The sequence below is a fragment of the Malaclemys terrapin genome, chromosome 9 (genome assembly GCF_027887155.1).
Source record: "Malaclemys terrapin pileata isolate rMalTer1 chromosome 9, rMalTer1.hap1, whole genome shotgun sequence".
NCBI classification, from domain to species: Eukaryota; Metazoa; Chordata; order Testudines; family Emydidae; genus Malaclemys; species Malaclemys terrapin.
This window is the reverse complement of record NC_071513.1, coordinates 55,692,022-55,718,255: the sequence shown is the minus strand read 5'-3', so window position 1 is coordinate 55,718,255 and position 26,234 is coordinate 55,692,022. Positions and strand designations below refer to the sequence as shown.

Below are 26,234 nucleotides of genomic sequence, written 5' to 3'. Positions count from 1 at the left end.
AGCTGCAGCCACAGAGCCAGAGACGCAGCCCAGGGAGAGCAGATCCTGTGCTGGGAGCAGAGCTGCAGCCACAGAGCCAGGTGTGGTGAGCAACTGGGGCCAGCCAAGGGGGACCTTGGGCAAAGGGCCCAGCACAGAAAGACACCCCTAGCCAAGGGCCCTTGCAGGCCAGACCGGGAGGGGGACCATAACCTGACGGGGAGCTGACGCTGGGAAGAAGGGTCCCACCACTCAAAGCCCGGAGGTGTGTGGCCACCACCATTGCAAGAGTCCAACCCACAGCATACCTGCAGCATAGCCAGGGCCTGAGAAGGAGGCCTGGGACCTACAAGGAACAGACTGTGAACTGCCCTGACGTTCCAGAGACATTGTTTGTAATGTTCCCTGCCACAGAGCAGGGTGATGTGTTTTCCTTTAACTTTTCCCATTTTTTTCTTATGTTTTTTTTAATTAATTGTTAATTAAACAACTTGTATTTGCTTTAAATTGTATGAAATGATCCCTGGGTCAGGGAGGTGCCCAGTGCAAAGAGAGTACCCCGGAGTGGGGACCCCTAGCCCCTGTCCTGGGTGACCACAGCAGGGTTGGGGGTCGAGACCCCCAGGAATTCTGGGCCCAGCCTTGTCGGGGTTTACAAGGACTCTGCCAGACAGAAGAGTGGAAGGGGACAGCTCAAGGGCAGGGAGGCCTCTGGGTAAAGGAAGTGGGAGTGAGGACTCAGATCCTTTCGCTAGCCCACTTCACCGGGGTAGTGCAGAAGCCAGGAAAGTTCCCCACAATAGCGGGACCATTCCCCCGCTTACATTCGTATGCAGGAGCTGCAAAATTGGGCCTGGAGGAGCCCTGCTTCTGCCCAATACACTACCTTCCAAGCCTCTGATTAGTTACATTTCTTTCTCATACTCACCTCTAAAACTGATATATTTATTAATTTGAGAGAGAATGTTTCATCTGTAGACTTCTCTGACAATCCTGGAATCTTATTATATAGATTATATATATTCCAAATATTTATCTGTCAATCTGAAGCCTAGAAAACCTGAGTCAATATGAGGCAAAGGAAACAGCTACAAGCATGGTTAAGGGTTCTTCTTTTTTAGAATATCATCTGGTTGAATCATCATTAGGACTCACAGTCTGTTACCACCCAATTAAGTTCTCATCCATTTTCGGCTTTACAAATCGTACCCTTAGGACGACCTGTGCTTTCACCTAGTACAGAATAAAAAGCTATAGGCCCCTTCGACATAAAATATAAATATCAATAATTCCCTTCATTTTTTACTAAATTGCACAAATTCCATCCCATCTAATTGCCCCAACCAACAAACCCACAGTCAGAAGTTGAAACAATCACCCTTCCCCAATCATTTAACCCTGATGACTCAACAACCTTTACAGGCACTCAGGAAAAGAGATGTGCTTTACAGTGTGCCCCACAAGCCATCAAGTTCAGGCTGTTTTGAACCTAGGAGGGGGAACAAGTTCCAAAGCCACAGGGACCCCAAAGAGAATGCTCTCCCAAGAGCACTCATTAATATGGTAATCACAGTAATAATTTTATTTTAAACTAATATATGCACAAGATCAGTTTAGATCTACATCAACCAACAAATCTGTGTGTTTCAACAAAAACATTTGCAGATTAAGGGAATAAAAAAAAAGTTGGCTATCAAAATTAGAACCTCAAAAAGTAGACCTTTTAAAATTCCTTCAAAGTCCTAAACATATTTAATTTCCAGAATATTGTGCATTCTAAAAGTGGGTGGTATTATTTTGGATATGAAACACATTTATTTTCATCCCTAACAAAGAAAACTGAAACTTCACTTTGAAAATCTCAGAGAAAAATTTAGTTGATGATGATACTCAAGTTCTTGTGCTTCTTTAAGCCAGATTGGGCTCCCTCCTGCTTTACGCAGACTCCCAAAAACATGTGTGTGCCATAGGTGCTGGAACTAGGGTGGCGGGTGTGTGTGTGTGTGTGCTGCAGCACCTCATGACTTAAAGTGGTTTCCATCATATACAAGGTTTACAGTTTGTTTCAATGGCTCTCAGAATTTGTTCCAGCACCCCGATGTGTGCTCCTGTTTCTTTGTATCAAAATGCTGAAGGACTGTACACATTTGAGTTAATTTCATGGACGATTATAGTACCTGTGATTAGATGTTCGGCTACGTGTGTGTGTTCTCCCTGTGTGCTGCCCCAGCTCTGTGCAGACAGCCGGCATGGCAGACCTCAAGCGAATCACCCAATGACCACAAGATCCATTAAGGTATGAAGGCATCAGGCCAGGTTTATTGTTAACAAAGCACAGTAATAGCACCTGGCAGATTCTACGAGGATACTAAGACATCAAGGGAGGCGGGTATCATAGGCTGGAGGAGGCTGAGCCTACCCAAACAGCCACGTGTGGCCTTGCCCACACTCCGCCCCAAGTTCCCCTCCTGCTTCCCGTTCTGCAGGGAACTCTTCCTGTGTGCCATGCCCCAGCTGGGGTTGGCACTGGGGCTGCGCTGCGCTGCCCGCCCTCCCGGCGCTGCAGGACTGGGGAGGCTTGGACCACGTTGCTGGGCCTCCCGGCACTCCAGGGCTGAGGCCGCGCCTCCCGGCACTCTGGGGGTGGAGCCGTGCTGCCCGGCCTCCCAGCACTGGGCCATGCTGCCCAGCCTCCCAGCACTGCGGGGATGAGGGCACTAGCCTGGGGTGGGGGCCAGCCAGCGGTTGCAGAGGGGGGACTCTGGGCTCTGTCAGGGCACACAGAAGGGGCAGAGTCTTGGGCAGAAGGAGCGGGGCAGGAGCTAGCCTCCCCGAGCCAGTGGTTCACACGCTGCCCATGTAAGACATATATGCCCATGACAATGGACGCAGCTCAGTGAATGGCGACACTTTCCATTCCCCCCTCAGCTGGACAAAGATACTCCCCCGAGATACATCTTTATACCCTGATACAAACAAGTTACGTACTGCCTCTGACATCGTTACTGCCCCTGACGTGGCTAGTTATCACCCACCACCTTGTACATGTTGGTTCGATTAAAACATCTTTATTGCGTACAGTACTGACCTTATCTTTTAAAAGGGGTCAGTGTGTTCCTGTTATCCTTGGGGAATGTTTTTGTACCATCCTTGGTATCAGGATAGTGTAGTACCACTTGATATCAGGGATGTGTTTGCGTGAGTACGCTATGCTTAGTACTTCTTAGGAATGTGCATTTCTGCACTATCAGCCCTGTTTTGCCCTGTGAGCAGGACCTGCCTCATACCAGGCCTCTGATACAAGGGCTTATGTCTCAGGTAGGGTGACCAGATGTCCTGATTTTATAGGGACAGTCCCGATATTTAGGGCTTTTTCTTATATAAGCTCCTATTACCCCCCCAGTCCGGATTTTTCATACTTGCTGTCTGGTTTCAGAGTAGCAGCCGTGTTAGTCTGTATCCGCAAAAAGAACAGGAGTACTTGTGGCACCTTAGAGACTAACAAATTTATTAGAGCATAAGCTTTCGTGGACTACAACCCACTTCTTCGGATGCATATAGAAGGATAGGATCTATCAATGTGATATGTGCCAGCAATGCCCCTCTGCCATGTACATTGGCCAAACCGGACAGTCTCTACGCAAAAGAATTAATGGACACAAATCTGACATCAGGAATCATAATACTTAAAAACCAGTGGGAGAACACTTTAACCTGTCTGGCCATTCAATGTCAGACCTGCGGGTGGCTATCTTACAACAGAAAAACTTCAAAAACAGACTCCAAGGAGAGACTGCTGAGCTGGAATTGATATGCAAACTAGACACAATCAACTCCGGTTTGAATAAGGACTGGGAATGGCTGAGCCATTACAAACATTGATCTATCTCCCCTTGTAAGTATTCTCACACTTCTTAGCCCAGTACAGACAGTTTGATATCTCGATCATCACTTCAAAAGTGTTTTTTTTCTCTTACTTAATTGGCCTCTCAGAGTTGGTAAGACAACTCCCACCTGTTTATGCTCTCTGTATGTGTGTATATATATCTCCTCAATATTTATTCCACTCTGTATGCATCCGAAGAAGTGGGCTGTAGTCCACGAAAGCTTATGCTCTAATAAATTTGTTAGTCTCTAAGGTGCCACAAGTACTCCTGTTCTACTTGCTGTCTGGTCACCCTAGTCTCAGGCTCTCTTCCTACTACAGTACCCACATGGGGAACTTTTTTTTTTTTTAAATAATTCAATTGACTTTTACTGCATTATAAAGTAAGCAGGTTAATGTTTAGACAAACAACCAGCTAATTCTGCAGCATTGCCAAATTCGCATCCAGTGCCAGGGTTCTGTTAAGCCAGGGCCAGAGTACAGTGTTATTGTATCTCTACACGCCCATGCACTCACCCGGGTGTGTGTGTCCGAACGGGGCACACCCCGCACGGCGCTACTGGGGTTCGGCCGCCGAACCCCGGCCTGTCCCTGCTGCGGCTGGAGCTGTGCGGCGGGAGGTGCTGGAGCCCAGCCACAGGCGAGGTGCATGGGCGGGCGGAGATGCCAGCTTTGCCCTCCACCGCACAGGTTCAGCAGGAAACAAGGGGTGCCCCGCTGCCCTTCCCGGCGCTGCAGCGCGCCCCCGCACCCCCAGGAGCTGCTGCCGGGCTCCCGCACTGAGGGGGCAGTGAGTGCAGGCTCCCCGAGTGCGAACGGGAGGGGGCCGGGGAGCGCCCGAGCTCCCCCAGTGCGGGGCGGGGGGCAGGAAGCAGGAAGCCCCGGCAGTTACCTCAGCGTGTTGAGCGGGGGGTTGTTCAGGCGGATCACCGCCACGGCCGCGGCCCCGCGTGCATATTGCTGCGCCATCCCCGCTGCGAGCGGCCTGGACTGTGCCCGGGGCGGGGCGGGGCGATCCGGCGTCCCCTGGCGGCTGCGGCAAAGCGCCGGAGAGCGCCCGTGTGCTGCCAGCGACCGGCCGCAATGCACCTCCCCCTCCGGAGCACCCCCCCGCAGGATACAGCCCTCCCCCCCAGCACCCCGCCGCTAGGCACGTCCCCCATCCCCCCGCAGTACACAGCACCACAGGGTACATGCCCCCTCCCCAGTTCACACTGCCACTGCTACAACCCCCAGCATTGAGAGACAGTCACCCCTCCCAGAGCACATCTCCATTATATACCCCCACCCAAAAAACAGCTGCCATTGGGTACAATGCTCCCGCAGAGCACATAATTGCCCCACCCTAAAGCATACCGGCCGCCAGACCGGACAAACCACCCGCCCCAGCACACTGCAACTGGCTCCATCCACCTCCCCAATCCAGAGCACACTGCTATCGGGTACAACCCCTCCCCCACCCAGGAGAGACATGCGCCACTCCATCACGCCATGTATTCCTTGTGTCCCTAGACCTGTGCTGGTAAAGTAGGTGGCTGACTCTGTGGAGAAAAGGATTTTCTGTGTATAGAGACCATAAGAACCTGGAATATATAGGTAGGGCCAAACTCTTAAACCTGTCACAGCTTCGATGGACGCTGTTTTTCTCACAATTCAATTTCATTATCACCTATTGCTCGGAATCCAAAAATTGCAAGGCAGACACCCTGTCCAAAAGATATGATTCTAGTCCATGAGGTCCCACCCTTATTCTCAAATCGCTGAACTGTCTTAGTTCAGCTCATCAGCAGGATATACTCTGAAACCTACTTGGGAAGGTGGCAAAACAGTGTAGGTTGGAAAGTATGATTCTTTCATATGGAAATGATGCAACTCTTAATTGTGAATATGGCATCTGGACACTATACCAAGAAGGGCACATTAGAAATACATAGATGAGGTACAGATAACCCTCTGGTACAAAGCAACAACACACATTCACCCTGTAAAGAAATAGATACCCAGCATAGAATAACACTGCTCTGAATGAGGCAGGGATCCTCCCCTCCCCACCTAGGCACATAGCAGTGAAATACAGACACACATGTATGTATAACAACAAAAAGGGCACAAAATAATGAGATGCAAACCCTTCCCTCTCCCACCACTGGTAAAGAGCAATGAGATACACACTATCCACCAGGTATAGACCAATGAGACATGGCACAGAACAATAAACTACAGAATCCTCTGAGGCACAGAATCATGAGATACAGTTCTCCTCCCCAGCACCGCCAAAGAAGATAGACTTCACTCCCCAGACATCATACTATATGGACCTCCTGGTAGAACAGTGAGATAGCAACCTGCACCCTAAAAAGAGCACCATAAGATACAGACCTCTCCTGCTACAGTGCAACGAGCTATGGAAACCACTCCTGAGGTTGAAAGCAATATGATAATATATTCCCACCTCTGGCATAGAGCAATGAGATAGTGACCTCACTTTTCCTCTCAAAAGAACAGACCAGAGATCGGGTACAGGCATAAAGAACTGAAATATTGATCCTCACGTAATCACAAGGCAATGATATCCATACCCCGCCCTCTACTCAGGCCCAATACAATGAGATAAAATCCCTTCAGCTCCTAGAACAAAGTTGTATGATATGGATCCCTCCCTCCCAGCACAGAACCTACCAATATGGACTCCTACCTTAGGCACAGAGATATGAGAGCTGATGCTCTGCATTCCCTACCTTTCCTATCTCCCACTCTACATGCTGCAGGTGTTTTTCAAGTTTAAATAGTTAACAAAAGTCACCAGTTCAAATTAAGCATCTTAGTGGTTGCCAGAATCATAGCTTAATTGTTGCTGTTTTTTTGTATGTACCCGTTGCTACAGGTGATTTCAAAGTTCTGAAATATTTGAGTGGTTTCAGTGCAGCACCTTCTGGAAAGAGTCAGTATTGCGGTCCTTGCCAAGGTCCCTTCCTGATGTTTTAATGTTTGAAGAAAAGTATGATTCACTAGTGATTTTCAGTTGTGTACACACAACTTTAAAAATGCAGAATGACAATGTGTGATTTTGTATGCAGTGTAGTTGAAGACATAGGCGCCGACTTCTACTGGCGCTGGTGGGTGCTCGACTCCCCTCTGCCCTCGGCCCCGCCCCGACTCCACCCCTGCCCCCCAAAGTCTCTGCCCCAACTCCGCTCCCTCCCTGCCCCTATTCCAACTCCTTCCCCAAATCCCCGCCCCGGCCCCACCTCTTCCCCGCCTCCTCCCCTGAGCGCGCCACGTACCCGCTCTTCCCCCCTCCCTCCCGGAGCTTGCTACGCCGCCAAAGAGCTGTTTGGCGGCAGCAAGCGCTGGGAGGTAGGGTAAGCAGAGGAGCTGGGACGCGGCGTGCTCAGGCGAGGAGGTGGGGCGGGGGGGAGGGGAGCTTGGCTGCCGGTGGGTGCAGAACACCCACTAATCTTTCCCCGTGGGTGCTCCAGCCCCAGATCACCCACAGAGTCAGCATCTATGGTTGTAGCCAGGTTGGTTCCAGGATATTAAAGAGATAAGGTGGGTGAGGATGTGACAGTGTACCCCATAAGCTTTATGGGGGGGATGCTTATAAATGTATGTATGACATCACTGGAATATGTTTTGTGCTGCCTGTGCCATGTACTATATCTCCGTAAAGGTTATGGTCCACTATATCTATTCATCCTATTTGTACATATATATCATTCTCTACTTAAGGTTAAGAATATAGGCTGTATGCTGGCTTGGTTTCTAAGTAAGCTTTGTGAGGCATTTAGTCAGCTTCTTTAGGAAGGAATTCGCCAGGTTAAGTACCTGATCAGGAAACACTTGGGGAACAATGTATCTTGGAATGCTCCAATCCACATAAGAAGTCTTCCTGGAGACCTGCAAGATACCATGTGGACAATGGCTTCGGCCTGTAAAGACTGAGTCATGCAGGGACATGTGACTTGCCCAGGTGACTCCGGAACTCCATCTTGGAGCTGGACCTTGCATAGGAGGGAGGAGGGGGGTCTCCACCCACAAGAGAGAGTCTATTTAAACCCGTGGGAGACCCCTCCATTTTGTCTTCAGATGGCTAAGGAAGGAGCCTCTCCACCCCCCCCAGGATACTTGAAGGGAACTGGAACAAACGACAGTAACTACAGGGGATGTGAGTGATTGCTGGACCCAGGCTAAAAGGAGATTAGCCTGTAAAAGGGAGCATTCTGGAACTGGTGAGGAACTTATCTGTATTTAGTTTGATTAGATATAGATTTGCGCATTTTATTTTACTTGGTGACTTACTTTGTTCTGTCTGTTACTACTTGGAACCACTTAAATCCTACTGTCTGTATTTAATAAAATCACTTTTTATTTAGTAACTTACTCAGAGTATGTATTAATACCTGGGGGAGCAAACAACTGTGCATATCTCTCTATCAGTGTTATAGAGGGCGAACAATTTATGAGTTTGCCCTGCATAAGCTTTATGCAGGGTAAAACAGATTTATCTGGGTTTAGACCCCATTGGGAGTTGGGCATCTGAGTGCTAAGGACAAGCACATTTCTGTGAGCTGTTTTTGGGTAAACTTGTCCCAGAGCTGCAAGTGATTCAGACCCTGGGTCTGTGTTGGATGCTGCTGTTGTGAGTGTGTGAGAGAGAGAGGTAGGGTGGGAGGGGGGGGGGGTCTGCTGCTGTATGAACTTACAAGACAGCATGCTGACACACTCTCAGCCCCCCAAAACACACTGTCTCTCCACATACACACAACACACTCCCTGTCACACTCTACCTCCCCCATTTGAAAAGCAGGTTGCAGCCACTTGCACTCTGGGATAGTTACCACAATGCACTGCTCTTTGTGGCATTGCAAGAGCTGCTAATGTGGCCACACTCGTGCACTTGCACCTGACAGTATAAACACAGCAGCGTTTTCCCTGCTGCAGTCTCTGAAGGCTTGTTTAACTTCCAGCGCTTTACATCTGCAAGTGTAGCCAAGCCCTAAGAAAAAAAAGTACATCAGAAGCAGGAAACCTGCCAAACAATCAGTGGGGCCACTGGACAATTGAGGTGCTAAAGGAGCACTCAATGAAGACAAGGCCATTGTAGAGAAGGTAAATGAATTCTTCGCATCGGTCTTCACTGAAGAGGATGTGAGGGAGATTCCCACCTGAGCCATCCTTTTTAAGTGACAAATCTGAGGAACTGTCCCAGATTGAGGTGTCAGTAGAGGAAGTTTTGGAACAAACGGATAAATTAAACAGTAATAAGTCACCAGGACCAGATGGTATTTACCCCAAAGTTCTGAAGGAACAGAAATATGAAATTGTAGAACTACTAACTGTGGTATCAGGTTTCAGAGTGGTAGCCATGTTAGTCTGTATCAGCAAAAAGAACTAAGAGTAATTGTGGTACCTTAGAGACTAACAAATTTATTTCAGCATAAGCTTTCGTGGGCTAAAACCCACTTCATCGGATGCATGCAGTGGAAAATACAATAGGAAGATATATATACCCAGAGAATATGAAAAAATGGGTGTTGCCATATTAACTATAACGAGAGTAATCAATTAAGTTGGGCTGTTATCAGCAGGAGAAAAAAAACTTTTGTGGTGATAATCAGGATGGCCCATTTCCAACAGTTGACAAGAAGGTGTGAGTAACAGTAGGGGGAAAAATTAGCATGGGGAAACAGGTTTTACTTTGTGTAATGACCCATCCACTCCCAGTCTTTATTCAAGCCTAATTTAATGGTGTCCAGTTTGCAAATTAATTCCAATTCTGCAGTTTCTTGTTGGAGTCTGTCTTTGAAATTTTTTTGTTGGAGTATTGCGACTTTGAGGTCTGTAATCGAGTGACCAGGGAGGTTGAAGTGTTCTCCGACTGGTTTTTGAATGTTATGATTCCTGATGTCAGGTTTGTGTCCATTTATTCTTTTGCGTAGAGACTGTCCAGTTTGGCCAATGTACATGGCAGAGGGATATTGCTGGCACATGATGGCATATATCACATTGGTAGATGTGCAGGTGAATGAGCCTCTGATAGTGTGGCTGATGTGATTAGGTCCTATGATGGTGTCCCCTGAATAGATATGTGGACAGAGTTGGCAACAGGCTTTGTTGCAAGGATAGGTTCCTGGGTTAGTGTTTTTGTTGTGTGGTATGTGGTTGCTGGTGAGTATTTGCTTCAGGTTGGGGGGCTGTCTGTAAGCAAGGACTGGCCTGTCTCCTAAGATCTGTAAGAGTGATGGATCGTCCTTCAGGATAGGTTGTAGATCCTTGATGATGCGCTGGAGAGGTTTTAGTTGGGAGCTGAAGGTGACGGCTAGTGGAGTTCTGTTATTTTCTTTGTTGGGCCTGTCCTGTAGTAGGTGACTTCTGGGTACTCTTCTGGCTCTGTCAATCTGTTTCTTCACTTCAGCAGGTGGGTATTGTAGTTGTAAGAATGCTTGATAGAGATCTTGTAGGTGTTTGTCTCTGTCTGAGAGGTTGGAGCAAATGTGGTTGCATCTTAGAGCTTAGCTGTAGACAATGGATTGTGTGGTGTGGTCTGGATGAAAGCTGGAGGCATGTAGGTAAGTATAGTGGTCAGTAGGTTTTCAGTATAGGGTGGTGTTTATGTGACCATCGCTTATTAGCACTGTAGTGTCCAGGAAGTGGATCTCTTGTGTGGTCTGGTCCAGGCTGAGGTTGATGGTGGGATGGAAATTGTTGAAATCATGGTGGAATTCCTCAAGGGCTTCTTTTTCCATGGGTCCATATGATGAAGACGTCATCAATGGAGCGCAAGTAGAGTAGGGGTGTTACGGTACGAGGGCTGGGGAAACGTTATTCTAAGTCAGCCATACAAATGTTGGCATACTGTGGGGCCATGCGGGTACCCATAGCAGTGCCGCTGACTTGAAGATATATACTGTCCCCAAATGTGAAATAGTTGTGAGTGAGGATAAAGTCACAAAGTTCAGCCACCAGGTTTGCCGTGACATTATCGGGGATACTGTTCCTGATGACTTGTAGTCCATCTGTGTGTGGAATGTTGGTGTAGAGGGCTTCTACACCCATAGTGGCCAGAATGGTTCTTGTTCTTTTTCCTAAATTCAGTATTAGGCAAATTGGTTGAAACTATAGTGAGGAACAGAAATATCAGACACATAAATGAACATTATTTGTGGGGGGAGAATCAACATGACTTTTGTAAAGGGAAATCATGCCTCACCAATCTATTAAAATTCTTGGAGGGGTGTGACGCTGGTAGATCAGGTGACAGCTTGTGCCAAGGTTCCTAGGCCTCAACTGAACACTATCAAATGCATAGTTGGAAAACAATCTGACTCACCTGTATGTTAGTATTGTTAAAATAGGTATTAGACTAGACTTGTAATGTGTTTAGACTTTATGTCATGCTTGTAAGTGGCTGCATACATTAATCTCACATATACCATCTGTAACCCATGCTATAAGCTAATACTTACGTGTTTGTTCTGTAACTGTAAAAATGTTTGCTCTGAAACTGCAAATCCAGTGAGGAAAGAATCATCACCAAGTGTGAAATACTGGTTTGCACCTATGATCTATTACTCACAAGTGGTAAACTCATCAGGATGATCCCATCACAGTTGTCTCCAGCACCGGACAACACAGCTTCAACCTCCCTTTGTTATACAAATTTATTTATAACTTTTTAAAGCGACAAAGAGTTCTGTGGCACCTTATAGACTAACAGACCTTTATCTGATGAAGTGAGTACTCACCCACGAAAGCTTATGCTCCAAAACGTCTGTTAGTCTATAAGGTGCCACAGGACTCTTTGTCGCTTTTTACAGATCCAGACTAACACAGCTACCCCTCTGATACTTACAACTTTTTGTTATCTTTTCTTACACATATGTATTAGTCTCTCATTTCCATGTTAAATCTCCTCAACATCAGTTCAAACCAGTCTTTTCTAGCTTTTTAGTTACTTTGTCTTTTTCTTTTTCTCATAAACATGATTACTCTGCAATTTCTTACACATGCACAACACTAACATGATTACTGTTGCATCTGAAGAAGTGAGGTTCTTACCCACGAAAGCTTATGCTCCCAATACTTCTGTTAGTCTCAAAGGTGCCACAGGACCCTCTGTTGATGATTACTGTGCAGTTTCTTACATATATGCAGTTCTGCTTATCCTTACGCTGTTAAATGTTATCAGAATGTAAGAACAGCCATACTGGGTCAGACCAATGATCCATTTAGTCCAGTAGCATGTCTTCTGACAGTGGCCAATGCCTGATGCTTCAGAGGCAATGAACAGAACAGCAATTATCACATGATCCATCCCGTCGTTCAGTCCCAGCATCTGGCAGTCAGAGGCTTAGAGACACCCAGAGCATAGGGTTGCGTCCCTGACCATCTTGGCTAATAGCCATTGATGGACCTATTCTCTATTAACTTAATTTTTTTGGAACCCAATTATACTTTATGCCTTCACAACATCCCCTGGCAATGAGTTCCACAAGTTGACTCTGCATTATGTGAAGAAGTACTTCCTTTTGTTTGTTTTAAACCTGATGCCTATTAATTTCATTGGGTGACCCCTGGTTCTTGTGTTATGTGAACAGGTAAATAACATGTCCCTATTCACTTTCTCCACACCATTCATGATTTTATAAACCTGACTCATATCCCCCTTTAGCTCTTTTCCAAGCTGCATAATCCCAGTTTCTTTAATCTCTCCTCATATGGAAACTGTTGTACCCCCCCCCCCAATCATTTTTGTTGCCTTTCTCTATATCTTTTCCAATTCTAATATATCTTTTTGGAGATAGGGTGACCAGAATTGCATGCAGTATTCAATGTGTGAGTGTACCATGGACTTGTATGGTGGCATTATGATATTTACTATCTTATCTATAACTTTCCTAATGGTTCTCACCATTCTGTTAGCTTTTTTGATTGCCACCACTGCATATTGAGCAGATGTTTTCAGAAAACTATCCACAGTGACCCCAAGTCCTTTTTCTTGAGTGCAAATAGCTAATTTAGACCCCATCATTTGTATGTATAGATGGGATTGTTTTCCAATATGCATTATTTTGCATTTATCAACATTGAATTTCATCTTCCTTTTTCTTGCCTAGTCACCCAGTTTTGTGAGATCCCTCTGTAATTCTTCACAGTCTGAGAAGGATTTAACTAGCTTGAGTAAATTTGTATCATCTGCTAACTTTGCCACCTCACTGTTTATCCCTTCTTCTAGATTATTTATGGATATGTTGAACAGCACTGGTCCAAGTACAGATGCCTGGAGGACCCCACTATTTACCTCTCTCTGACCATATGCACCTACCTTTTGTTTACTGTGTTTTAAACAGTTACTGATCCATGAGAGGACCTTCCCTTTTATCCCATGACTGCTTATTTTGCTGAAGAGCCTTTGGTGAGGGACCTTGTCAAAGGTTTCCTGAAAGTCCAAGTACACTATATTCACTGGATCACCCTTGTCCACGTTTGTTGACCCCCTTGTCACACTGTTTGGAGTGGCTCATGAACAAGAATACTAACCTCAAGCAGACTGTTAAGAAGCAGGGCACAAACCCCAAACTGGTTGTGAGTTCTATACTTAAATCTCAGCAACCACATAACAAGTGTAAACTCAGGCACCATAAAGCCTTAACATGGAGTCACAGACAATCTCCTTGGACATTCCAATCTCTCTTGCCCCCACAGGCAAGCTTGACTCTGTGGTTGATGGTCATTTTACACCAAATATCACAAAATATTCAGGTTACTCACAGTCCCAAAGGATCAGTCACTTACACCAGGTCAATTTGCACTTTAGATCTCACACCAAACAGTTGTAGCCAATCCTATAGTACATTAAGGATTTATTAACTAAGAAAAAGAAGTAACAGTTATTTACAAGGATAAAACAGGTAAACAGACACACACAAATTAGTTGCAGTCTTAGGTTTCAGATAGTGATCGAGCTGCTGAAATATGCCAGCTCGATAAGTCTTTTAGGGCTAAGACAGGTTAATCCTGGAAATCTGTTGCTTATGTTTAGGAATCTTTGTCCCTTAGAGTCCAAACAGCATAAAAAGACCCTAATTCCTTCTTGTCAAGGATTTTTATCCCCATCTCCCTAGAGTTCAAGCTGATAGGACAAGTGCTTCTGCACCCCACTCTTCAAAGGTGTGCCGGGAGCAATCAACAAAGTCCTTGTTCTTTGATGGCTCACAATGGTCCATTTGGATTCAATAGGCCTTCCTGATGGGCTGGAGATAATCATTCCTCACCACTTGCTAAGTAAGTGCTTTTCCTTATGTGACATTATGAGTGTAATATAATATGTCATTGAAAGATGACAGGGCCAGAAAGAGTTCATTGACTCACAGACTGACCTAACCCGTGGCCGAACTTTAGAGACTGGTTAGGAAGATATGTTAATGAAGGGTAGGTGTTTGCTCAGGTCTTGTGATGTAAGCAAACAAGTCTTGTCTATCGCTATAGCTTTGATTCAAAGATCAAAAAAGGAATATTAACATTTAGGAAGATACTTGAGTGAAATAGTATTATTGTCTATATGTCTCTTTGAAGGTTGTGGTAACCTGTATCTGAACTGTTTAATGGATAAATTACCCTGTGCTAATTGCCAGGATGTTTGGAAGAAGGAGAGTTGAGTCTATTGTTTTCTCAGGCCAAAAGGCTGCTGGAAATGTATAAAAACCCTGGGACACAATCCAACTTCATCTCGAATCTGCTTTGGGTTTCAAGGGGGCGAAACCTTAAGCCATAAGGATTGAGATCCCCAGTCATTGACTGGAGTCACCTTGAATATGGACATTGGACTATACCCTATGGACTATATCTAAAAGGACTTTTGGCACTTACAAGCTCACCTCTGCTATGTATCTGAACCTCAAGAATTGAATTCAAGTCTGTATGTATATTGATCTTTTAACCAACACTCTCTCTCTTTTCTTTTTTAATAAATTTTAGTTTGCTAGAGCAACGTGGAGCCAGGGGGCCTGACTTAGTCCTGCTGTGCCTCCGACTGGACATTTATAGGCCTGGTCAGCATTACCAACCAGAGCTGCCAGGATCCATTTTCGACCAAACTTTCCGATTGAAAACCAGACACCTGGGGGCACTATGTTCTCGACGCCTGCCAAGGTGTAAGTGCAGTCCAGGAGAGTTAGGTTCAGTGCTCGGGGCAGCCCATCACGCTGAGGGAGCTGGGCTCTGGGCCAAGCTCCCCAGGGAGGGTGGGGTCTGTGACGCCTGTGAGAGCAGGCTGGACAAATGCCTGCCGGTGTGGTGAGAGGCAGCACCTCCGCCCATTTCCAGTGTCAGTCTCTGTCTCCGCCTGCAGCAGGGAGAACTCGGGCGCCGCACCCACATTCCACCCGTCGCTGTTTAAGTCTCGCTACCAAGAGCCCTTCAGCCAGATAGGGTCTACGGGAAGTGTGTGTGGGGGGCTCTCGACTCCTCTCTGCCCCCCAGCCCGAGGTACCCACCAGTCTCTGGCAGGGGCAGGGCGCTCCCTCCTCCCCACTATGAGTGGCCGACCCGCCGGCAGGGCCCTTTGTGGGAGCGCGGCGCGCGCCAGGAGCGGGGCCATGTCCAGTGCAGGGCTGGGATTGGAAGGGGAGCTGCGCAAGTGATAGACGCGAAATAGGGAGCAACAGAACAGTGCAGCTCCTTCCCCGCCCGCGACGCGCGCGTCCCGATTCCCGAACTCTAGTGCGCAGGCGCTTGGCTCAGCTGCTTCCCCAGGTGTCATGGAGCCGGCAGTGACGCCATCAGCGTCGGGATGGCTTTGGTTGGGGCCAGTGCCTTGTTTTGCATGGAGGAAATGACGCGTTTGTTGACGCAGCAGGTAACGTAGCAGGTGGTAGCGGCAGAGCTGCAGTGGCAGTCTGAGGCGGTGGCTAGGTGTTCCCGGTGTGTACGTGTAGCCCTCGGCAAGGTAATGTGGGGCACCTCCGCCAACGCCGGGATCGGGCGTCTGGAGGGCGTGATGGAGGGGGCGCAGCGGCGCGGGCATGGGGGGGGAGGAGGAGGAGTCGGAGCCAAGTGGGTGGGCGGGCTGAAGCCGAGCAGGCAGGCTGTTGGGGGGTAATGTGGACTCAGCCTCGCCCAGGGCAGTGGGTGGGAGATGGGTGTGTATGGGTATCATCGGGACAAGTGGGGGCAATGCCAGGAGAGACAGAGGAGGGAACCTGGGAGGGGCAGTGGAAAGAAGGCTGCAGCCTGCCGTAGAGTAGATGAGATTGATACAGTGGCTGTATTGTAACTAACATTTCGGAGCCATATGAGCCAACACTGCCTTTTATTTTGAGCCCCACCTGTTTTTCCAGCCAGCCATCACTCCCTCACCCACCTACACCCTCTGCATTTCACACCCCTGAGCGAGAAAGTTACAGTGTTGTAAAGTGGCAGTGTAGACAAGGTCTTAGATACATCCTATATTAGTTACTGTATATAATAGACATAAGTTTTGAATTTCATATGTTGTAAAAGAGAGAATGTATTCTCCTGGGGACTCACTAAGCCTTTAGCTAAAGTGTCTCAGTTCAGAAATTTAGCCAAATAATTCAAAGTCCTGAAACTTCAGAGCTCTTGGTAATATGAGGATATATACAAATATTTTTAAAAGGAGATTATAGGCCAACCCCCTTTCTCTTATCCTAATTAACACAAGTTAGTGTTTCTGGTCCCAGATTAGATTAAACTGATTTTTAGAGACACCTGATTTGTTTCAGTTTTCCCCCTCTAATGGCATTACTACAGTGCAATTTTAAAGTTTTTTAGGTGCCTTAAATGTTCATTTCTTACATTAACATTTCTTTTTTGTCTAATCTTAACTTATTTTAGGATAATTACAGCGTCCTGTAATGTTCTTTAATTTAAGTTACTGATATGTACTGTCAACGTTAACTACATTAAGATAGAGTTATTTTTGGCTGGGAATTTCATTATTTTAAATTATGAAAATTTAACATGTGACTCCTAAACAAAAAAACAAAGAGAATTCTGCCATGCAATGTTTCTAATGATTTGTAGATATGAAATATCAGTCTTAAATTATTAAACTTTAATTTTTAATGGGAAAGCCACTGGTGGCACAAAACAGGGAGAGTGCACTGGCCAATTTAGCTGGCTTACAGCTGCTTTAAATTACTGGAGCAGTGCAGAGGAACCAAAGTGAGTCTGGTCCTTACTTTTCAATTGGTTTAGTGGTCTGTGTTAGTGAGACTAGTACTGCGTGAAGTTGGGGCAGGGAGAGCCCAGTCCCAGAATAACAGTGTGTCTCTGGTTTAAGGTATCCCCCCTGTGCCCCAGAATCAGTTCTCCCAGCAGTGCTGCTTTAATATGCTGAGGCAGCAGTACCATGATGATAGTATTGGTGCCTAAACTAGCATGCAGCCATGGAATCTTTAATGAGAAGTCACAGTTGGGCCAGTCCATCTACCAGTGGGAACTCTTGAAACCTGTATTCAATCTCGATCATACTGCTGCTCGTTACAGCCAATAGAACTGTTGTTAATAACTTAGTGTAATTGAAACTTACCTGGGAGATTTCAGCTAGTTCTAATTATATGGAAACTTTGAAGTGTGTGTTTTAATATATTTGAGACAAAGAAAATCCTGATACAGGATGCCTAATTTGTTAAAGAGCCCATCTTTTAATTAATTAATAATTCATAAATTAGTTCATAAACTAAGATTTCCTTGTCAACTCTTGGAACATTTATTTGTACTAGGGCTGTCGATTAATGGCAATTAACTCAAAAAAAATTAATCGTGATTAATTGCACTGTTAAACAATAGAATACCAACTGAAATTTATTAAATACTGTATTTTGGATGTTTTTCTACATTTTCAAATATCTCTATCTTAATTACAGCACAGACTACAAAGTGTACAGTGCTCACTTTGTATCTTTATTACAAATATTTGCACTGTAAAAGTGCTAAAATAATTTTTGTTACAATGTTTTGTTTTTGAGTGCAGTTATGTAAAACTTTAGAGCCTACAAGTCCACTCAGTCCTACGTCTTGTTCAGACAATCACTAAGAGAAATATCTTTCTTTACATTTACGGGAGATAATGGTGCCTGCTTCTTAATTACAATGTCACCTGAAAGTGAGAACAGGCATTCATATGGCACTGTTGTAGCTGGTGTCACAAGCTATTTATGTGCCAGATGCGCTAAAGATTCATATGCCTCTTCATGCTTCGTCCATCATTCCAGAGGACATGCTTCCATGATGATGACACTTGTTAAAAAAAAATGCGGTAATTACATTTGTGACTGAACTCCTTGGGGGAGAATTGTATCTCCCGCTCTGTTTTACCCGCATTCTGCCATATATTTCATGTTATAGCAGTCTCGGATGATGACCCAGCACATGTTGTTCATTTTAAGAACACTTTCACTGCAAATTTGACAAAATGCAAAGAAGCTACCAATGTGAAATTTCTAAAGATAGCTACAGCACTCAACCCAAGATTTAAGAATCTGAAGTGCCTTCCAAAATCTGAGAGGGACGAGGTGTGCAGCATGCTTTCAGAAGTCTTAAAAGAGCAACACTCTGATGCGGAAACTACGAAACCCAAACCACGAAAAAAGAAAATCAACCTTCTGCTGGTGGCATCTGACTCATGATGATGAAAATGAACATGCATCGGTCTACACTGCTTTTGATGGCTATCAAGCAGAATCCATCATCAGCATGGACGCATGTCCCCTGGAATGGTGGTTGAAGCATGAAGGGACATATGTCCCTTTAGTGCATCTGGCATGTAAATACCTTGTGACCCTAGCTACAACAGTGCCATGCAAACACCTGTTCTCGCTTTCAGGTGACATTGTAAACAAGAAGCAGGCAGCATTATCTTCTGCAATGTAAACAAACTTGTTTGAGCAATTGGCTGAACAAGAAGTAGGACTGATTGGACTTGTAGACTCTAAAGTTTTACGTTTTTATTTTGAATGCAGGCTTTTTTTTTTGTACATAATTCTACAATTGTAAGTTCAACTTTCATGATAAAGAGATTGCACTACAGTACTTGTATTAGGTGAGTTGAAATACTATTTCTTTTGTTTTTTACAGTGCAAATATTTGTAATCAAAAATAAAGTGAGCACTGTACACTTTATATTCTGTATTGTAATTGAAATCAATATATTTGAAAATGTAGAAAGTGTCCAAAATATTTAAATAAATGGTATTCTGTTATTCTTTAACAGCACAATTAATAATGATCAATTTTTTTAATCGTTTGACAGCCCCAATTTAAATATTTTTGGATGTTTTCTAATATATTGATTTCAATTGCAACACAGAATACAAAGTGTACAGTGCTCACTTTATTTTTGTTGACAAAAAGATGGACATCCTGATTAAGGTCCAGTGGCAGTACCCCAGTGCCTAGGATGGAGAAACTGAGAGAAACAATATTTTATGGCAGATTACGTTGATATTTATTTTGTGCCCTTTACACCTGGGCAAAAAAAAAAAAAAATTAGTACAAGCTCTGGCTCACTCAGAAGCTTTTTGCAGCTGGGTTTTCTCTTTGGATTCTCATGTATTTACAATTAGAAGGTGGCTCTGCGTACAATGGGTCACCCTCCATCTGTTACAAATTGATGCGTCCAGTTTATGGCAGAAGGGTGGTCTTGTTTTCAGCATAAAACTGTGCATTGGGAGGTCGGGATTTTATTCAGTCACTTCCACGAGCTTCCTGGGATCTTGAAACCATTTTAATCTCTGTTCCTCAGTTTTTCCATCTGTAAAATGGAGATAAAAGACCTAAAGAGGCTTAATTCATCAATGTTTAGAAAATGCTTTGTCGCTGTGTAGAAGGGCTGGGAGGTAGTGGTGGGTTAGGTTTTTTGTTTTCCAATGCACTTCACCACCCTTCCTATTTTTCAGCAGTCTGATTTTTGAGCTCAGTACCATAATGTGGTGCTCATTTCCATATATCTTTATGGCAAAATTCTGCTCTCAGATATGCAGACACAACTCCAGTTGAAATTTGTGAGTTTTGTTTGGGTGTCTGAGGTCAGGATTTAGCACTTGGATTGTGACTTCTTCGTAGAGTTCAGGGGCTTAATCTGAGAGTTTTTCTTGGCTTCTTTGTGTAATGCTGATGGCCATTGTTGAAGGCCCATTTAAACTATAAAGCTACCAAGTTTAAAAGTAACCTGCAAAAACATGTGAGAACTGAGGTGTGTGTACTTTCTCAGCCCTTAATTGAATAAGTACAGGGACTGAAACCGTCACAGGGATTTTTCCTGAACTGTTGGTCAAAGATTTGAACTAAAAAGGTATAAATACCTATATTTTAAGACCATTTTCTGATCATCTAGTCCTGTGGTTCTCAAACTTCTAGTATTGGTGACACCTTTCATACAGCAAACTTCTGAATTCAGCCCCCCTTATAAACTAAAAACAGGGGTTTTTAATTTTATTTAATTTAATGGGCTCAGGCTGCCAGCTCCATTCCTGGGAGGACTGACACTTTGTGACCCCCAGGTAATAACCTTGTGACCCTTGAGGGGTTGCAATCCCCAGTTTGAGAATCCTTGATCTAGACTGATCCCCTCCATAACACAGAATAAAAAGAGTTTTAAAAAGTCTGACTAAAAATCCCTTCCCTTCTCAGTCACACTTAAGTTATATGCACTTTTGGTACTTGTGATGTGATGATGCTAGTTTTTCTGTTGCCTTTAGAGTCCTCCAGGAAAGTCAGGGTAGCATGAGCTGAATTTCTAGTGTAAAAATACAGGCAAAAGGGAGGGAAAATTGTCTGTGGTAGAGTGGAGGAAGGGTATGGAAATAGCCTCTCAGTCTCCTTTACACATAATAAACAAGGAAACACAATTGTTTCCTTTGTAGATCACCTTTAAGCTGGCCCCTATGTATTCCATGATTCTGCCATTGCCGAATTCACCCCTTGCTGCAGAATTATGTTCTAGAATTTCCACTTTAAATGTAAAGAATATTTCTAGCCTTCTGGCTGCAAAGAGAACCTTGAAAATTTTAACTGAGTCACAAATATATTCCTGAGTTTCCATGTAGCCTGAAACATCAGGTGTCAACTGCCCTTTTCATTTAATGGATTGTTAACTCTGAAACTTAAAAATGACAGCTGCATGTTGAAAACTGAAATTGTGGGGACAGTATAAAATGAAACTAAATATCACAGAGGTTGCTGCACTGACTATATTTATTTTTTATATTTAATGCATTAAGATTCCCCATTAAATATGTATCTGAATCTTCCTCAGAACTCCCAGCAGCAGCAACCGCGGAATGTAGGGACCTTGCTTTAGAACGTACATCCATTTTACTGTGAAGTGAATGAGGTCTTGCTTTGAGCAGCTGTGACTGGCCAGGCTATAGCATGGTTTGGTTCAGCTTGTGCAGATAGGAACAAATGTTATTACCATATTAAAACAGTGTATTAGCCCTGGTGAAGACCCAGTCTGAAACGTGGTGTATAGCTTTTTAAACAACAATTTGGCCTCATCCACACAAATGCCATGCTATAACTTGGTTTGGGCACAGCCAAATTAAATTACTGTCAAACTAGGTTATTCTGCTTACAAAATGGGCCTTTCTGTGAATGCGTTCCTTCTCAGTGACATTCAGTACTCTTAGTGTGAGTGGAGGCTGTTTTGCTATTGAGAACCTTGTCATAGTCTCTTAGCACTATATATGCTATAACTTTGTTGTCCCATTCATGCTACAAACAAAACGCAATCATCGTGTAGTATGGATGGAATTAGCATGGTCTAGGTTTACGTGCTGGCATGGTTAGAATAGTCTCCGAGACCTTGGGAAAATCAAATACCACAGAACTACACTACAGTTTTTCAGCAGTACATGAAATCGCAATGTCCAAAATTAAAAACCTAAAGCCATGTAAATGTAAACTAATAAAGTGTGAGAGGGAGCATGGGCTAGGAGTCTTGAGACTAATGTTCTGTTCCTGGCTTTGCCACGGAACTGCTGTATGACCTTGGGGAAGTAACTTCACCTGACTTCTACTAATAGTTGCACAGCACCTAATGCAATGGGTCCCTGAGCTCGGTTGATGTTATGATGTTAACAGAAAACCTCTTCTTGCTCAAACAGAACTGTGGTTCTGAGCAGAATAAGTGTCCGATTTGATTTGAGATGAACTTTTATGGAGCCATCAGAAAACAGGTAAAGTGCAATATGTATGTAACTGTGTGCGCTTTATTGGAGATATGTACATTAAATTGGCATTCTTTTCAGATCTCCAGAATACCAATTTCTGTGAGGAGCACCAAACAGATCAAATTAACAGAAACACATGGACCATTAAGTCTTCCAAAAATGAGCAAATTCATACCTTTCTACTGGAACCCAGAGTGTCTTGTAAAAGGTAAGGAGTTAATTTTGTTTGCTCTCTATGGCAGGTGAGTCTTCAACATCTTAGGGTCCTGATCATGCAGAGTGATTAGGGTAGGTAGACCTTTACATCAGTGCAGAATGCCTTTGGATTTTTGAAGGAGTGCAGGCTGAAGACAAATATGGACTTAGGATCCCATATTTTGAAAATCTTAGCCAGCATTCTTCACTTCCTGTCTTCTAAATGTTTGCATGCTATTTAAAGCGTGGCAACATCTTGCCTAAGAAATAGCTGTGTATTAGTGATGGATTAAGACTTACAGCTCATTGGGATCTGTGGCAGGGCACTGCTGGGGGAGCCTCAATCAGCTCCTGCCACTCCAGTCCCCATCAAGGGAAATGGATTGGGGCTGGTTAAATAGCCTAGGTTTGCATAATCACTGACTGCACCTGCCAGCCTCAGTAGACAGGAGCTATAGGCTGGGAGGAAGTGAGTGGAAGAGGGGCGGAGACTAGGAGGGATGGGAGGCTCAGGGAGAGATAGAAGCCTGCTACTCTGTTGCTGACCAGGCCTGTGTTAGGCCAAGCCATTGTAAATAGCCTGTATATAGTAGGAAATTGGTGGTGGGAAACGGACACAAATAAAGAGCACAGATGTTGCACCAGCTTGGACCCTCCCTGAGTCTGGGAGGAGCGGGGCCAAGGGGCTGGATACGCAGGGGCGCAACGGGCACCCTGTTACAGGATCTTTCAGACTGAGTGCTGTTAAATAAATGTTGTATTATTATTATTTCTTACTATTATATTGTTATAGACATGGCATAGAACAATTTTCTAATATTAGGTTTCTTTTCACCTAAAAAGAAATTAGGCAATTGTAGCAGCAAAACTAGTAATTCATGGACTTCTAAAGTAAATGTGGATGATTGCTAAAACATAAATTTGAAGGGGATGTTAAATGTTTGCTTGGGGATTCAGTATGATTTCTCAGCACCCTGGATAGTTTAATACAGAGCAGGTTAGCAGCTAGGACTGAAAGATCTCAGAATAATTTTCCTTGTCCCAGATAAGTCAAGAACTATTACAACAGTAGTAATAAGCTCACAACAAGATAGACAAAAGGGAAAAGGAAGTGTCAGTCTGGTGAGAGGGAAATTGGGGGGGAGGGGGGAAGTCTGCATGAGTGCACCAGTTTGGCACTGGAGAAGTAAATTGTGAGGGGTTGCAAATACCAGTGGGGAGATCAGAAATATGAACAGCATAACTTCCCCCCCTCCCCCACAATGAGATGCAACTTGGAAAAATCTTTCTGGGGAAACTAAATAATAATAATATACTGAAGTTAAATGAGAAGGAGAAATCTTTAAAATGGTAATGTTGAAAGAGATGTAGGGGGGCTAATGGAGAGCAAATTATATATGAGTTTGCAGCAATCTATGGTAGTCAAAAGGCAGATACAATTTTTGGGCTGTCATGCATGAGGGAATCACATCACAGAGCAAGAAAGATTAGTCCTTCTTCCTGGCTCCAGTGCGAACACCCCTGTAGTACTGCTTTGTACGCTACAAGAAATAGACTGATAAACTATACAGAGTTTTCAAACAGCAAAAGTGATCAGGGGGCTGAAGAGACTGATTTATGAGGAGAGATTACAGGTGGGCTGAAGAGTAAATATATGTTTGAAAGTTGTAAACAAAAGAGAAGGAAATGGTACAGCGGTTTTCAAACTGGTCAGCGAGGCTCAGGCTTCGGCTTCAGCCCTGGGTGGTGGGGCTCAGGCTACAGACTCCTCGCCCGGGGCTGAAGCCCTTTGGCTTTGGCTCCCGCACCCGGAACAGTGGGGTTTAGGCGGACTCAGGCTTCGGTCCCCCATCCTGCGGTCGTGTAGTATTATGAAGGGCTTTGAGCTCTGCCGATGAAAAATACTATGTAAGTGCTAAGCATTTTCATTTATTATTTAATTCTTGTCTCTGCTGAGGCTACTATTGTTGTTTGAGGATGGGACCAGGAACAGTGCTAGCCTGTTTCCTTCCTTGACCCTGATGTATTTGTTCTTTCAGGTCACATTGAGCCATGGCCACATCTTCATTCTCCCCCTTGCTAGTGTTAGTGAAAGCAGGGCTAGGAACATCACTCCCTGTTTTGGGGAGTCATAAGAGTTGGACCTTCATTGCCACATAAATCAGAGGGAGTTGTTTGAGGCTTGCTTCTTCTCTCTCTGCCCTACCTTCTGTAGAGGCCAGGGTGGTGGTGCTTCCCCTCCCCTCCCCCCCCAAGTCCTTGTGAGTGACGGGTGTTTCAAATGTCGCTGGGTCTCAGTTGTGGGGGGGAGGGAGCCATTTCACAAGTGCCCTGTAGCTCTGTCTGGTCTGAGAGGCCATTGGATATATTTAGACCCCATGCTAAGTTCACAGCTCAGCATTTCCTAGTCCGATAGGGCGAGCTGAGTGCCAGTGCTCCATTGTGTTGCCCAGCCTGGAATTCTTGATCTTTTTTCACCTCATGATATTGAAGTTCCTCAAGGAACTTTTACACACTTGCCCGCCAGTCAGAGAACCTGCTCCTGCTGGGGACTGGTCCTCCTGAAGCTCATGGAACCTCTGTTTGAGCCTCTCTCGGATGTTCCTTTCCCCACTCTGAAGTTGGTCTTCCTGGTGGCTGACACTTCAGCCACAAGAGTGAGTGAACTTCTGGTGCTTATGGCCCAATCCCCTATATGACATTCCACAAGGACAAGGTGGTGCTAAGGTCTCACCTGAAGTTCACTACTAAGGTGGTCTTGAAATTTCATTTGAGCCAGTCAGTCTACCTGTCTTGTTACTGAAACCACACTAGATGCTGGGAGAAAAGAAGCTATAGCTCTTGGTGTTACCAGGACTTGTCTTTATTATATTGACAGGACCAAACCGGTTAGAACATTGTCCCTTCTGTTTATTGCCACAGCTAGATGTTCTAAAGGTCTAAAGAGAACATGAAAATGGGTAACGCAGCATATCTTGCTGTGTGCATGGCATGTTGCATCCACTGAACATCACTCCACCAGAAATCAAGCAACATCCTCTGCCTGCTTCAGGAATGTGCCAATATCAGAAATCTGTAATGTGGAGAATCCCACTGACCTTTGTCAAACACCATGCCTTGGACTTATCTATTAAGTCCGATGCCACATTCGTGAGAGCTGTACTTCAGTTACTGTTTGCAGCTGGAATGCTTCATTTCCTGCCATCCTGAGAGGATGCTGCCTGCCAGTCACTTACAGTGGGATCCACAATGACTCAGGCTGAAAGAGGAAAAAATGTTGACTTACCCTCTGCAGTAACTGTGGTTCTTAGAGATATCGTAGTCCGTGTGGATCCCATGTCCCACCTCAATCCTTGTTGAGGCCTCAGCTACCAGGGTTTCAAATTACAAGGGAACTGAGAGAGGGTCATAGGTGCCCTGCCGGTACATGCACCTATAGTGCAAACCACACTGATGACAGCATCTCAAAGAACCACAGTTTTACTGTAGTACAAGTAGGGCGCCGTGTCTGTCACGGATTCCATGACTTCTGTAGCGGCCAGTGTGGCTGATCCCAAGGCTGCCCAAGCAGCTGGTTCCGGAGCCAGCTGCTCAGGCAGCCCCAGGGATAGGCACACCTGCCGCTGCTAAAGCGGCTCTGCAGCCAGCTGCTTGGGCCCGAGCAGCTGCTAATGGGGTTGACCCTTGGGCAAACCCCTCCTGGCGGTGGCCGGAGCATTGGCGGCCCCCCCTTCTGGCAGCACTTGTTGTTCCCCCCAGGGCGCCCTTCCTCCCCTGGACGCTCTTCCTTCCCTGGGGCGCCCTCCCCCTCCTGGCGGTGCCCCCCGGGGATCCCCCTTAGGCGGGGCTGGAGCAGTAACAGGCCCCCATGGGGTCCCTCCCCCGCAGCGAGTCCCTGGCTTTCCCCCTTGCAGTGCTCCTCCTCCACCCCCAAGAGTCAATCATGGACAGGTCATGGGGCCCTGATTTGCTTTTTTCCT

The 26,234-nt window shown here is 45.2% G+C and overlaps 2 protein-coding genes across 6 annotated transcripts in view; one reads left to right on the top strand and one right to left on the bottom strand.

Annotated features, from left to right (window-relative positions):
• EHHADH (enoyl-CoA hydratase and 3-hydroxyacyl CoA dehydrogenase) overlaps positions 1-4,906 on the bottom strand; it is a 48,705-nt gene extending 43,799 nt beyond the window's left edge. For both annotated transcript variants that reach the window (XM_054039935.1, XM_054039936.1), the window contains exon 1: positions 4,758-4,906. In XM_054039935.1, the coding sequence (XP_053895910.1) occupies positions 4,758-4,834 (77 nt within the window). In that variant the 5' untranslated portion in view covers positions 4,835-4,906. The remainder of the gene's footprint in view (positions 1-4,757) is intronic.
• A 10,771-nt stretch (positions 4,907-15,677) lies between these two features.
• The window catches only part of MAP3K13 (mitogen-activated protein kinase kinase kinase 13), a 136,771-nt gene continuing 126,214 nt past the window's right edge, over positions 15,678-26,234 (top strand). For 3 of the 4 annotated variants that reach the window (XM_054040351.1, XM_054040347.1, XM_054040349.1), the window contains exons 1-2: positions 15,742-15,812; positions 22,138-22,267. The gene's annotated coding sequence lies outside the window, so the exon portion shown is untranslated. The other variant, XM_054040350.1, reaches the window with a different exon arrangement.